The following is a 15,786-nucleotide window of genomic DNA, read 5'->3' as shown; positions in this document are numbered from 1 at the left end:
ACACTCTCGTGCGACAGGTGCGGGTGTGAGCGGTCTATCTAATAACCCCTCTGCATCTCTCCCCGCTATATGGTGACCAGTGCCATTTTCTCCGCGCCATGTTAGATCACCTGCAAGGTCATTCGCAGTGACAGAAGTACTTGGACCGCGGCCACATGCCCACATGCCTAGAAAGTGATACGTGCATTCAACAACAGTTCTGAAGTCGACATACCTCAGTGAGCGACTGGAGTTTAGATGTGCACTGCTGGTCCAAGTGATACCCAAGGTGTTTTCTGTTTTTTTTTATTTATCTTCAACTCATAACCCATATCCCCTGTGTAGAATAGAAAACTGGATGTAAGTCCTGTTAATGCCATTGTTTTTCCTTCGCTTCTGTCTCTCACTGCAGACATTTACGATCAAACAACTTCACTCAGAAACTCTGTATTAGAATATTTTGTATAAAGAGAGAAAGAGAGAGATAAGTAGTGAAATAAAAGTGAAGGAAAGACGTTAACGTTAATCAGAGGATATCTCAGGTTGGCTTCGCCCTGTACTGGGGTAATGTAAATTAAATACGAAAAGATGGGTGAGAACAAAGAAATAAAAAGCAAGAATAAGAATGAGCAATATTAGACTATCCTTGTGGGCGCTGACACACAGACCGTCAAGGAGCCACACAGGTCGCAGATAGTGTCATTATAACATGCAGTAAGATACAACGTCACAAAGTTCACAGTGTCATCCAGTCACAATTCGTCGTACAATCCAGACGCTCGACGGTAATGCTGTGCTAGGATGTCCCAATGATAACAAGACGGCATCGGATCCAGATAAACTTGCGTCGTTATAGTAATTACGCCTGAATGGCTTCGCGCTGAAATGTACGTTATGAATCACTACTTTCATGACTCGTGCGTCGCCAATGCAAGCCAGAATGGCGGAAATACGTAGAACTCATCCACCTCACTATTGCCAACCTGCCAGACGACGAGGCGCGTTGAACATTCACCAATCAGTAGGGCCAAAGCAGTCTTCATTGTAGTTTCGTTTAACCGACGTAGACAAACAAACAGTTTCGCTGTTATTGTAAAATGTATAGAATATTCTTCTTAAGTACAACAATGGCCTCGTAGTTTCGTTTATGTGAAAGTTACCTTTGTTCATTTGCGTTCATCAGGACCCTGGCCTCTCGAAAAATATGTGCCTGATAACCACAAGTGTTATTGTTATGTGCATCAATGATTTTTGAAATGTGCATCACTAAGTGTATGTTTTGTCTTTATGAATGCTAATACCTTATGTTACTGACGCTAAGCGACGAACAGTAGTCACCTCAAACAGTACAGATGGACCCTCAAACTTCCCGTGTCTTTATAGCATGAACACGGGGCTTGGTCTGACTAACTATATCTGAGCTTTAGGCATCGAAATCCTCAGGTATTTCTCATGTAAGAAGTGCACGCATGCTTCCCAGTAATACGTTACACGATTTGCGTCACTCCTTTATTTCAGTCATCGATGCGATGGGCAAATACCCTACGGGACTAATGCAAGCCACAAAAGCTGACCTTGGAGCATTCGACGAGTGCGTGGAAACTGTCGTGCGTGACAGTTTTGGTCACGAGGTTACACGGGGGCAGTATTGCAATCTGGATATGCGCATCAGTAAAGGCAGCAGCTTTGTGGAAGCGACGTTAGCTGCAATGGGAATGGCCTTCCCGCACGTAAGTAATTATACTTCGTTTCCGAAAACCTTCTGCGCCTTTCGCCAAAGTTAGATATACTTATTGTTCTGGAGATTCATTTGAGTTCTTGAGTTTGCATCGTTCGTCTGCGTAGATATTCCATGTATTCACATTTGTAATTAAACACACGAAATATACTTTATTAATTACCAAGATCTAGTAAGCTTATGCACGTTTCTGTTTGTTTCCACTGGCCGCTGTTGCAGTGTATAGCCCAAAGACCAAATTGTACCATGTAAACTTGCGCACTTTAGCACTTTTCAAGAAAACTGACCTGTGCAAAGATCTCTGACTGCTTGACTGTCTCTGGCGCATGCGCGCGCTCACTGTGTCTATATGATAATGCTCACATAATATATGAGCATTAGGTGTGGATATACAGGGCCTCATGAAAGGAGGCTAATCCGCACATGGCAATAATATTTTTTCCGTAGATTCTTGGGTCTCACTTTTAACTATATTTAATGTATCACTGCAGTTTAATGCTTTCCTTAGCGCAGAAAATGTACTCGTTATCAGTGGCTTCGTGTTTTCTTATTTTAATGCAAGAAATATTGGCCGCGAAGTATAGTGTAATATATCAGAATTTGTAGCTTAAAAAAAAAATTAAATTATGGGGTTTTACGTGCCAAAACCACTTTCTGATTATGAGGCACGCCGTAGTGGAGGACTCCGGGAATTTAGACCACCTGGGGTTCTTTAACGTGCACCTAAATCTAAGCACACGGGTGTTTTCGCATTTCGCCCCCATCGAAAATGCGGCCGCCGTGGCCGGGATTCGATCCCGCGACCTCGTGTTCAGCAGCCCAACACCATAGCCACTGAGCAACCACGGCGGGTTGAAATTTGTAGCTTAGCCGTTTGTATTCCTAACAAAAGCAAATCAGTCTGATCGTAAATGTTCTGCGTACACTTAAGTAAAATTTCAAAGAATCATCCAAGCAAGCACGAACTTAAAAAAAATTGTTTTTTTTTCTGAAAAGAAACTGAGAGCATTTTTCTAAATTTTATTTATACACAGTAATATAACGCCTGGTATTTCTCATAGAGGGATTACGAAGTCAGTATTTGGTAGCAGATATAGTTTTCATGTGACCGCAAGAACGCAGCTCTCACCGCCCTAGAACCCAAATATGGCGGCAACGATGACGTAGCTGCTCCATATATTCAGGCGCACATTGTATTCGTTTTTGAGGGCCAGTGTTTTTCACCGGTTCATCACTGTTATCGCCGCGTCTTTCGACGCAAGACGCGCTTGTCGTGCTGTCACGTTTCTTGTTTACGCCGTTTCTTGACGTGCTAGTGCACCAAAAAAAGGCAGCCGCTATGATGTCTGCAAACTATCGATAGATCAGTCAATTTCCCATGGGACAGAAACATAAAAAAAAATTCAGCTATTACGCGCGCGACGCCTCCATTCCCTTTGCCAAATAGAGCTACCGCAAGCTTGTATAGCCTCTTCTAAACATTTGGATGGCAGTGAGCAAGTGCCAAGAACTGTCGCCGGGCCCTGTGGCGGGGAGGCGCTGATGAAAGTGACAAGTGCTGCTTTTGACGAGGGGCCCGATTTTTATTAATCATATCATAAGCAGCCAACAAATAAAGACTCCAAGGACAACATAGGGGAAATTATTTGTACCTACTAATTGAAATAAATAAATTATAAATTAATGGAATTGAAAGTGGATGCAAGAACAACATGCCGCAGGTGGGAAACGATCCCACGTCCTCGCATTATGCGTACTATCCTCTACCAATTCAGCTACCGCCGGCGCCGTCTTCCCATCCACTTTCTGAGGTATTTATGTGTTACGACTAGAACTAACCCTGGGAGTGTTAGCCAGCGCCACCACTAACAAACCTTGACGGAGGATGTGGAACATCCTTTCTGCTGCAGGCGTCGCGAGTGCGTGATCTTTTTGAATGAAGGCATCTGGTCAGTAAACCCACACATGTTACCTGAAGGCATAAATGTTGTCGGATTCGAGACCCTCAGGCGTTTGGCATCCGTTCCATTCATTGCCGCACAAAGGGAACTGTAACGGCCTGGATGCGACTGCGTCAAACCAACATCTACACGAGAATCACAGGAGTGCTATTTCGGGTGGCGTAGAACACCAAACTTCCTTTTTCTTTCACCTTTGAAGAAAACTACCGCGGAAGAATAGCGTTTGCTTTTCTCTTTAGCTCTCGACTTTACAACTTATACTTTTTACTCCTGTTTCAACAAGCATGCAAACTATATCTTTGCAGCTTATCAGATACAAGGAGCATATAACAGACTTACGTCTGCCACCAATTCGCCTTGGAATCTGCGTCACGAACGACTGTAACGAGGAGGAATTGCAAGAACTCATCAACAAAAGTAAGTGGAGCAACTGCTATACGCAACTTCAAAGCACACCGCCGGGGGTGCAGTGGTCGTGTACGAAGTACGATGAACGAGATGTCGCTTCAAAACACGGTCTATGCAGTCAGCGATGGATTGGGCAGTTGAAAAACGCAAATTACAAACGGAGGAACAACATTGCTGCTGGTCTTTTATGCGACAGCGACATTTTACATTATCATAGGTCCTGTGACGTCGCCTTATATTCATGACCCCGTCAGTTCAATGCCGTCAGTGCGATGCTTGTAAAAGATGTTGGTGGGAATCTCGGGATTCGAGTCTTCCACCTCTTCACCACCGAGTGATTTTGCAGAGCGTTTTTTTTTTTGCGTCGCTTGGTGCAGTTATGTACGTTCCTCCACCTGAAGAGGACTGGTGGAAATCCCTCAGCTACCTAGGTGGCCACCGAAAAGCCATGTGGTATCTCCTGGCATCACTATGATTTATTCACTAAAATCTTGCTCTATCTCAGTTTAGCCAAGTGCCGCAAATGCGAGCGACTAGGGTGAAAACGTACGGAGCCAAGTGAGTGAAACACCCCGTGTTTATTGGAAATGGGCGCAGCTTTCGATGACCCTGAGCATTTATAGAAAGTGGTTTTCAACGTATGCTTTCTTCGTCGTTATTATTTTTCCTCTGAACGCTACGTGCTTTCTATACGCGCTGGTGTCCTGTAGCTTCCTCTTTTATATTTCCACCACGGGGCTTCTGTTTACTCGTTCGTCGATGGTGTAGCACTTAACTCACTTACCTCATTTATTTGTGACACTTCAATCCGTTAACCTGTTTCGGAAACAGATTGTTTCCTAAAGCAGAAATGTAACCATCACACATAGGTAGAATGAAACGGGGCTGCCATAGGTGTTTAATGCACATATAACGTATAAGGACATGCCGTTTGCATCACGAGGTAGAGTGGGCTACTTGGCCAAAGTGGTTTATGTGTCGGGGTGTAAAACTAAGCACAAGTTTCCATTCTCAGAGCCACAGCAATACCTATTTTACTTGTGCCTGCCCTTCCTCCAATTAAGCTAAAAAATTATAACTTCATCAACGACACAATTATTCCCTTAATCACAATATTGTAGCGTCAGCGCATAGGTGTGAACCATCAAGTGACAGTATGGGTTCATGGTTTCGCGAGTCTGCCGCAGCGAATTTTTTCTGTGAGCACTTCTATTGCTTCACTTTAGTCAAATTTCTCAGCGCAGTCTCATGTGTAGAACTAGGTGGCGTTAAGCTCCGCTCGTACATCTCCCTGAACAGTGGTTCAACTACTGTTGTCATCTACGACGTGGACGTCTCCATCTCCAGCGCTGACTTGCGATTCTAGTGAAGCCTGCCGCTGATGGCGTCGCCATAACTCATGTGTATCGCCTCGGCACATCCCGCTGTGTGAAAATTATATTCAAGGGCAAGACTATCTAATCGCACGTCAAGGTGGGCCACTTTAGACACGCTGTGCGACCATTTATCCCAAGGCCACTGCAATGCCGCAGTTGTATGAAGCTGGGACACGTGAGCGCCGTGTGCGCGAACACGAGAGTTTGCTCGCGCTGCAGCGACCCCCACGCTGCAGACTCTTGTGCAGCCACGGTTCTCAAATGCACCAGTTGCCTTGGGTCCCATGATGCTTCCTCGAAGGACTGCCCCAAAGTGAAGAAGGAAAAGGCGATCTTGAAGCAGATGGCGAGAGACCATTCGTCTCGTCGGGAAGCTGTTGCGGCCGTTAGAAAGCGACGCTCCCCAGGCCGCCGGACTTCAAAGAACGCTGATACCTCTATGAAGAGTACGTCCCATCCGACATTACCCCCTCCTCGGCCTCCTAGGCCTGGGGCAATTCAATCTAAATCGGACAAGGCCATGGCGGAGAACAATACAACTTGGTCCTCACTACTAAAGCAGCAGCCAAAACCAGAACAACAGCGGAAGCCACAACCGAAGTCATAGACGATGCCACAGCCGATGCCACAGTCGGAGGCACAGCCGATACCACAGCCGATGCCACAGCCGGAGGCGATGCCGCAGCCGATGCCACAGTCGGAGCCGGAGCCACGTCAAGAGATACAGCTGCGCATGGCTGCAGAGCGAACAGCGCGGGTTCCTGACTAATTGCCCGGAGAAGACCTACAAGTGGTCGTGACGCTCCGGTCTCTGATGAATACCTTTCAAATGCTCTTAAATAACCTGCACACTCCGTCAGCGCGAAGTGCAATGCAAGTGTTGGATGCTATCAATTCAGTACTTGCAACTCTTGAGTAAGCATCATGGCTCATCCGCATCCTTATATCCGCACTGTAGTCAGAACGGCTGAGGTTTAGCTTAAAGATATACTACCACGCACTGCAACGTACTGCTGACGCCCACCGGCTCCTTAGTCTTCACTGGTGACTTAAACGTGCATCACCAGCTATGAAGCACCAATATTAGTTTCAGACAGCAGAATGACGGCAGCTTAACGTATCGACAGTGTACTTCCTTTGACTTGACTGATTTGCAGGCGCTTTGCTGCGTGCACAGACAGTGTTCCTTCTACCCCGCTTTCTCCTTTGTGTTCCCCCTTTCCTTTCCCCCAGTGTAGGGTAGCAAACCGGACGCTCGTCTGGTTGACCTCCCTGCCTTTCCTTTCTTTGCTCTCTCTCTCTCTCTCTCTTGCCTTACGTGCCCCATTTGAACGAAGGAGTTACGCGTGGCGGCTATACTTGTGGCGTCAGTCAGCGAATTGTAACATGGCAGTGTCCATGCCTCTAAAGAGTACGCACTGTTTGAACGCATTTCGTGGTTTTTCGCCTTTGTGAAAGCAGTAACAGATTTTTGCGGCATTCCTACTACTTAAACACCGTGTATATTCGATATGTTAAAGCAGTCTTGGTAACGTTGAAAAGTATATTGCTTTATTGGTGCCGACCGGCTTTACATTCTTTTTTCACACGTTCCAGTGCTACCACCTGCGTTTAATCTGAAATTGAGCAACTGCGTGACAAATCTTCCAGTGCCACTAACCAATGGGCAAAAAGCGATATTGTAAGTATGCCACATTGCCAACTATCACGCTTTCTTAATAGTTTGTTTGTTTGCTTGTTTGTTTGTTTGTTCTTCGCCCTAGATATAACGTATTCCAATGAGATCATCCGCGCGTCTAGTTTACTCTCGCCGAGAACGCCTGCCGTCTGTGTGCTTTTCAAGCGTGAAGGACGCCAACAGCGGCATAGGCGTCGCTCGTTTTCCTTGCGACGGAAAACTTTCCATCAGCTGCGACAACAAATAATTCTGTCCTTGAAAAGGATCGCCCCGAGCAATAATTAGCTGCGTTTCCGCCTAGCTATATATTCCGATGTGCTCTCCGTTAATTTCGGCGGTTATTAGAATGCAACCGAAAACACACCTTTAAGCCACCTCGCGCAACGTATAGTCAGCTGCAGCAAAACGTTTTTGTGATTTTATTGGTGCTAGACTAGATAAATTGAGTACAAGGTTGGAGAAAATAACTTGAACTTGCGTGATTCTCAAGTAGCGTTATCATCTCTTGTTCATGGTAACATCAGTTCGCAAAACTTTGTTTTAGTTCATAAAACGCTAAACAAACTCACACAAGTCGCACTACCAACCAAAATCACTTAATAATGTTTCAGTGGGTGTCTGGCCAATAGAGTATCTCTGGAAGTGATGCAGTTGATGAGACTGCACGCCAAGCGTAGGTAGAGCGTAACATCGAGACTTCTGGTGCAAGGCGAATTTCGTCATATTGAGACAAACTGCGACTTGCGGTTGCCACATAGCTATGCCTCAAACTTCAAAATCATCATAATTGTTTGACATGTACCCTTACCCTGGGCTTAATATCCACACACATTGAACGCCAGCAGATTTTTCGATATTCTGGGTCCTTGATTGCGGATCGGTAAAACGTGTTCCCAAAACACTTTCTTCATAAACTTTGCCGCGCTAGTAGTCTAAAATGCACTTGTTACACCGCGAATGAGGATGCACAGCATCGGCTATTAGAATGCCCATGACACAACGCTGGAAGACGACTTTTGATGTGTGGTCTAACGGCATTTGCTTGCAGGCCCTTAACCACTTCATCAAGGTCTTTAGGTCAACAGATACAAAGACTAGCGCTGTAGTCTCCCTCCAGAGATTTCTGGAAGCGAATATATTTTTTTGGCAAATCTTGAGTATAGTTTGTATCACCTGTTGTAAGCTGACTGCGTGTGTTACATTTGACTTTATTCTATGTTCCTTTCTGTGCCTTACTTCATTTTGTGGCGCAGGTATATTGTAGCAACAGGCAGGTTTAGCCTGGTGATCGGGGCCAGAAATTCATGTGCCTTTCGATGACTTCGTGTCGTCTTTTCTTTCTTGTATTCAGTGTGCTTATATTACCTTAATTTGTGTTTCAGTGTATCTTGCGTGACCTTATTTTCTTCTGTCAGCTCTTAAGTGCATTTATATTACCCTTTTATCCTTCCTGTAACATGCCTTTTGCTCTGTTCCGTCTTTTTCATTCGTTCTTACTATGCAATTCTATGTGAAGAGAAGGCGCCGGTGCCACCAACATTTCCATCAACATAATGTGTTTAGAGAAACTGTAAATAATACTGCGGGCATGCTGTCAGTGTCTTCTCTGCGCGAAATTGCGTGTAATCAGTTTACACTGCATAATTAGTGCTTTAGTGGAGTGCAAATGCTGCAAACGAAATCCTAATAAATTCTCGTTAAGGAGAACTATATAAAGGGCGAAAAGTCGCTGTGAAGTAGGCTACAGATAAGTGAAACGAGGTAAAGTAGCAATCTTGTGCACTTTTCAGACAAAGACAATGTAACTGAGCATAATTACAGTTAATTCATTCAAGATACCTTTCATTCTAATGATTAATTAGACTTTCGCAAAAGTAATTAATTGATTGATTGCAAAATTTTAAATAATTCGATTATTTACGGCTTACCACGTTTGTGACAATTTCGCGTCGGTGCACTCAAGAGAATGAAGAATACATTGCAATACATTGTTTGAATACATTGCAGTACATTGAATATTTGCAATACACTGTTTGTTGTCGGTGCCATGTGACCTTCAAGGACTGTTCTTTTGGGGAGTTGTTGCCGAAGGTGTTCAGCCCTATCCTCACAAAATTATCACTCGCGGCGTCGCAAATGCTCGTTATTCACGAGCAAGCCGCCATGTTCCGCGGTTGCCATTTCGTCACACCGCGACATGGATTGCTGTTGTTCACCGAGTTCTCAATTTGTTCCCTGCGTTCTCTTTGCAAATGTAAAAAAAGTAACAGCAGCTTGGCGGGCATGTCCGAACCTGTGCTCTGTAGTTGACCGCTGTTCTATACACTGCCACGCACGAGTCACTCCTCCAACCCGGCAGAATTGTTCGCCACCTGTTGCGCGGTCTCAAAGTTGCCTCAATTCTTGTAACTTCTTTGCTGAATATTATAACGGAATCATGTAGTTAGTCGGCGGTTATTCAAGAAGAGTAACTAAACTACCGTGTGCGCTACCACTCCATAGAAGCATTCACTCACTTACAAATTGACAAATAAGAAATACGGCAGACTTGTGCTACCTCGCAGGAATCACAACCCAATCACTATAGCGAAGCTACATAATGGGTGCAAAATTATCTGGCCAATGCACTCATTAATACGTTTACGGGAAACATTTCGGACGCCCGGCAAGCCCTGAGGCGTGTCGAAAATGCTACAGTTTTTTTTACATTTTCTTTTGGCAAATTCAATCGTTGTACAACTTTCAAACTTCGTCAGCACGTTCTCGACTGTATTTTCACGATACTCTGTTCGTACAAAATGTGCTTATCGGGCACACGCAGTGTTACATCGCGGCGCTCTTGTACCGCTTCGAAGTAAGCCTGTGCAAGCAACTGTAGAAAAATACGTAATTTTCCCGCAGTGCACCTAGTCAGCTCTCCTGCTTGTAACTTTGCCCACGCATCAGCCTTATCACCAGGTGCTCCTTTGTGCTTGTGTTTGTTCTTTCAACGCGTCTCCTTAACGTTTTACGCGTCTATATTTTCTTTTTCGGACGCTTCTGTTCTCAATCACAGCTTCGCTGTAAACGTATAGTTACAAGTGATCAATTACTTGTAACGCGTAACGTGCCTTGCGCGTCCGACATATAATAGCTGTTGAAGCTATGACAGCTCGCACTAAATATGCAAAGAGTGCTCTCCGCAGAAGCGTGGAAGCCGCTACTTGTGGACATGCCGCCCGAAAACTGAGTGTTGTTCGCTAGACCGCATTTGCATTCAACGCAGTTTTCGTTGATGCGGTACGGTGATTCAGGTTATTGACAAAGGTGGCACCGGACCGACTGACTGAGCAGCCTTCAGTTTTCTTCCGCGACAGTGTCCCTCGCCTTGGCCGTGCCTACCATTCAGTATAGCATTAATACGAAAGCAAAGGGCTGCGCGGGTGGTCTCCTGGGTTAATACGACAACTGCTCTCATCTCAGGCTAAAATGTGCGCGATCAAACTACTTGGTTGCGTTGGAAAAGAGAAACCAACAAACAGCAACGCACTTCCTCCTTTCTTTTTTTTCTCTTCTTCTTTTCCTCTTCTCTTCTTTTGTTTGTGTACTTTCCGGCTATATAAATATTGACTACATCTCGCACTTGCATTCACACGTTGCAGAGCAAAGGAAAAACCCTAGTGCGTCGATTGCACTACTACTTTCCTCAAAATGTCTTAGGTAACGTAGTATAGCTTAGTTGTTAAAATTCACGGGTTGTTTAATATAAACCTCACGAAGGGTCTAAACGGAGTTATACCAAGATGCTTGCTACCTTTTTTTTTGTTTGTGTGTGTGTGTGTGTGTGTGTGTGTGTGTGTGTGTGTGTGTGTGTGTGTGTGTGTGTGTGTGTGTTTGTGTGTGTGTGTGTGTGTGTGCACTGACCTTCGATTCCTACCCTCCCCCTTTTTTGTTCTTTTTTTGGGTACGTCGCATCCCACTTAGATTCCCTTCTGTTTGTTGCTTCTTCTTTTCTTCTTCTTCTTCAGGATAACTCTAGGAGTCCTTGTCGCATTGTTGGCGATTGGAACTGTCACCGATGTTTGCGTGCGCTCACAACCCAAGAAAAAAGCAGCATGCGGTGAGAAAAGAGCCACATCTGCTAGAGAGCTGTGAAGTGCAACGCGAATGGCAGAGAATGACGTTCTCACCCCTTCTTTTCAGATATTCTGCTGCGGTGCCTCAGGGCATTTTCCCTCGTCTCGAATACAAAAGTACTGCTACAAGTGGTCAAGGACAAAAGTTCCGACGCCTACACCCTTCGTTTCTTCCACGGATTGAGGTTCTTCAGTTTAACGTGGATTGTGCTCGGCCACTGTTACGGAATCTTATCTCCAACTTGGTGTAAGTGGTTCTGCTACGCCGTTGGAGTCGTGGGTATTGAGTGTCGCAACAACTGCAGTTTCGCATCATTTTTCGATCATCAGATCCCCTTACGGTAGACTCCGATAACTGTCAAAATGGTGGGCAATAACGTAGCGGATGTACTTTCATGATGTTGCGCCATATCATATACATTAGATGTGCGTGCGCTTGCTGAGTCTTAGCCAACCACCGGTAGGCAAATGATTTGTGGATTGGGACGCAGGCTATGCGAGACCATGTGATTTAAAGAGTGGGCGAAATCATCCCTTTTGTGCAGCATACATCGCCTGCTACGCTTTTAACCAGACCTCGATGGGGTACTACTCGTACCCACCCCATCCACCACTCTCCGTCTATTCCCGGAACGAGACGGCACTCTCTGCATTTTTTCGCATCTTATGCGACGAAGGAAGTCCTTGTGCTGCGCTCGTTTTCATACCGCAGACGCTTCTGATTAACGTTTTCCAATGTATAGTGCCCGCACTATGTGGCCAGCAGAGTTATATGTGTTTTGCAGTCGCGTCGAAGATACGTCATGAGAGTTATGCACACTGGTCGTGCTTTCAGAGGTGTGCTCTCAGAGCTCGACGAGATTATAGCGCTGTACCATTACACGTTCTTCTTTTTTTATAATTCTTTTCTTCTATTCTAATGCATTCTGACCTTTTCGCGTGGATGTGTGTGTGTGTGTTTTGTTTGGCAACTCTGATAGCACGCTATTTATAGTGAGTGTGCAAGCTAGTCATATTGCTCTCAAATTGTGCGTTGGTTTTACGGTTACGTCTGGTACAGTATGCTTGTCGGCCATATTTTTTTCTACTTTCCTTTTCGTAGTTTTGAATATTTGTCTTAGGGGAAATGCTTTTCGTTTATAGACAACAAGGAATTCCTGCAATTTGTTCCTTCTTTTTTTTTACACAATTCTCGCAGTTGTATCTTCTGAGCTTTTATTTTGATGCGCCTAGCTTTTAGTATCCAAATTTTCATTATTGTTGCACCTAACCTCGTGAATTCTTAAATTATTTAATTAAATTATTGAGTGTTACGCACCAAAACCACGATCTGATTATGAGGCACGCCATAGTAGGAGACTCCGCATTAATTTTGAGCACCTGCGTTTCTTCGACGTGCACCCAAATCTAAGTACACGATCATTTTTGCATTCCACCCCCACCGAAATAGAGCCGCCGCGGCCAGTATTGCACCCGCGACCTCGAGCTCAGTTGTGCAACGCCATAGCCGCTGGGCTACTGCGGAAGGGGGGGGGGGGGGGCGGCTCTCGCGAATTCTGGAGGCCATGGAATTGGCTAACACTCTTCTGTGCGCTCCGCTTGTCGCCACTCGTAAGCTACAAACTTAGCTCATTTTTGTTTATTTAACCAGAGTGCGAGGTTGTAAGGAACCTGTTAATGAAATAAATAAAAACCTAATTTAAGGAAAATGTAAAGTTGCTGTGGCGTAGTACTAAAGGGCCAATATCACAGTCGTCTTATTTTTGGTTCAAACCAGTCATTTAATGTGAATTTCTTTTGACGTTTTCTTTACTATGCTGACACGTTCGAGTGTGATGTTGCAGACATATAGCCCGAATCCCAGTTCATAACTACTTTGGACAGTAAATGAGTCACCGAAGAGCATTTTTAGCGGGTTTCAAATTATTGTAAGCGGATACAGGCGCTTTGAGTGGAACATGGATGCTCCTAGCCAGTCTTCTGCGAACTAGCGAAAGACGTATGGGACGTCACACCACAGCCGCATCGATGCAGTTACGTCGTAAGGTTGGCGGGCCAATTTTATGTTCCGATGAGCGCCGTGACGCAAAAATGAGATAAACCTTAACCTTGCTTGGCTGGCGTCCCATTTACGGAGTTTTATGGCGCGCCTTTCTTCTTCTACCTCGCCGACCTGTTAGTCACCCGATGTTAGGTCAGCGGTTACTGATTAAGAGAAAACGACGTGGCGCAACATACCTTTCTAGATCATTCCTTATGTACTTTTCATGTGTGAATTCAGTAGAGAAATGAAGGAGCTCATATTGCAGGTTAACTCCCCCCTTGATCAGTTACCTTTGATCTGAACAGCCAGAACCCTTTTATTAACTGGGACAGAATACAAGGTCACAACGCAACTGTTTCTCACGAGCGATGCAATTTAGTTGTACAGTATTGGTAAAGCAATATATATATATATATATATATATATATATATATATATATATATATATATATATATATATATATATGTGTGTGTGTGTGTGTGTGTGTGTGTGTGTGTGTGTGTGTGTGTGTGTGTGTGTGTGTGTGTGTGTGTGTGTGTGTGTGTGTGTGTGTGTGTTTCGGTATGTGCTAGGCCACAACGCCCTCTGTATGAAACCTGTCCAAGTGACAAAGCTGTCCGAGACTTCTCTTTTTCAATAAAGCAATCTTAAAACGCAATAAGGCTTTAACTGGGGCTAATTGGTGTAACATCAATTGAGGCTTTCTGCGGCGGTTCCCGCACGGAAGACAACACAAAGAAGGTCGCCTGCGCAAAAGGACAACTGAGCAGTTTTTCGTTCTTGTCCTCTATAGACTAGCCTTCTTTTTGTGCAGAAGCTAGCGCAGCAAACCGAATTATTTAAACACAGCATTATACATAAACACATTGTGATTAGACGCACATACTTCAAGGGTTCGCTTTGAGTCTAATGATCACAGAGAGTAGGCATATCGCTATCGCGGCGCGCTATGCATCTGCGCCCACAGTTATAGTATTTAAGGAGGCTCTGAACCACCCCTCGAGCTTGGTGGAAAAAAAAACACAGTCCGCGGATATCACGCGCGGCTGTGAACAACTGAGCCAAGTTTTGCAGTCGTGCGCGGCGCGTGGAGCTAGCAAGCGGAGCGCGAAGTCGCTTTTTTTCTCTAAAACGCTCTTTTCAACAGGAGCCTGTTCCTCGCTCTTTTCTTGACGCTTTATTTCGTAATATAGCGGATTTCCATTCGCGGCTGCTATTGACCAATAGTTGATATCAATCAAGAAAGGTGTTTGGATCAGCACGCTTCTTCCCACTGTTACTGTTTGTATTTATCGACGCAGTTTAATAAACAGGCCCAAGTAAGCGAAAATTTGCTTTCAGATTTCGATAATAATTACGTACTTCCGGAAGAAGCCGACTATCGTCTGCTCACGCTCGGCCGGGGCTGCCCGCACAGGAATTAAACTTTGGCCACCCTGCTTATTGGCGTCGTAGCCGTCGGGTCTCGCTAATATCGACTAGTTTTGAACACTCGACTAGCCTATAATCACGCGAAACCTAAGGTCAGACCACACGCACGCTTGCCAGTGCGCGCTCGCTCCTGGCCGCTCCTTGTTAGACGCCTCGGCAGACTTCGCTTAGTAATGAGCTGTTGACAGCAATTAGCAATGGGCAAGTTTATATGACTATACTATCCGCGGGTAAAGCTGGTGCAGGAAGAAGCCCCTCCGCACCGCGTAGCACGGCTAGACTGGAGCATACGAGCGCGAGCGGGCACTCAAGCACTGTCGTGCCCAAAGCAAACGCTGCGCATGCGCACTGCAGTTGCATGTAGCTGCGGTCTGCTAAGTAGCGTAGATGCCGAAGTCACCGCGGGATGCTGCGATGAATCCGCTGGCTGAGCGCATTGCGGCCCGTTGAGGACAATCGCGTTTGGCGCGTGATAGGCGCCAGTATCGGAAGTATGGTGGCGTGTACGTGAACACCCAGAACCAAATTTAAGCTGCGCACCACGGTGACGTTGAGTATAGGCGGGGCGTTGTGGGCACGCCTCGCTTTGCCGTAGCCTTCGCAGTGCAACTCGTTGAAGAAGGAATGGAGGCAGCGTTAACGCGATGTTATAGATTGCCAATAAACTCCGCTATATAACACATTGAAGTATACTCTTTGCTGCAAAATACTTCTGAAATTGTCTAATTTAACTGCAAATGCGTTTCTCAACTTCGAGAAAGAAGTGGTTCACGGCCCCTTTAATAGATCGAACAGTGCGGTGTGCCTTCTGGGCATTCGACGCCTGTGCACAGTGTTCAACACTTTTAACAACGCGCCCGTCAGCCGTCCTTTGTAGCTTCAAAGGCTGTAGGCTACTCGCTTCTATTGAGGGTGATTGACCCAGTTGCGTTAGTAGAGTGTGAACTGAGCAAAGGCAGCGCTAACCTGAACAAAACGAAAAAATATATATCTTAATATTGCATGCTGTCTGGAACACTATTGTGCAGCAATTCGACATTTTGTGCGTCGCAAAG

The 15,786-nt window shown here is 45.3% G+C and overlaps 1 protein-coding gene across 1 annotated transcript in view; it reads left to right on the top strand.

The window, feature by feature from the left end:
- Window positions 1-15,786, top strand: part of LOC135905766 (nose resistant to fluoxetine protein 6-like) — a 43,496-nt gene that overhangs the window by 6,771 nt on the left and 20,939 nt on the right. The window contains exons 2-6 of the mRNA XM_065436821.1: window positions 1,498-1,709; window positions 3,984-4,095; window positions 7,059-7,143; window positions 11,148-11,239; window positions 11,323-11,502. Coding sequence (XP_065292893.1) covers window positions 1,498-1,709; window positions 3,984-4,095; window positions 7,059-7,143; window positions 11,148-11,239; window positions 11,323-11,502 — 681 coding nt within the window. The remainder of the gene's footprint in view (window positions 1-1,497; window positions 1,710-3,983; window positions 4,096-7,058; window positions 7,144-11,147; window positions 11,240-11,322; window positions 11,503-15,786) is intronic.

Source organism: Dermacentor albipictus, chromosome 1, assembly GCF_038994185.2.
Source record: "Dermacentor albipictus isolate Rhodes 1998 colony chromosome 1, USDA_Dalb.pri_finalv2, whole genome shotgun sequence".
Classification (NCBI taxonomy): Eukaryota; Metazoa; Arthropoda; class Arachnida; order Ixodida; family Ixodidae; genus Dermacentor; species Dermacentor albipictus.
This window is presented reverse-complemented; position numbering and strand designations above follow the sequence as displayed.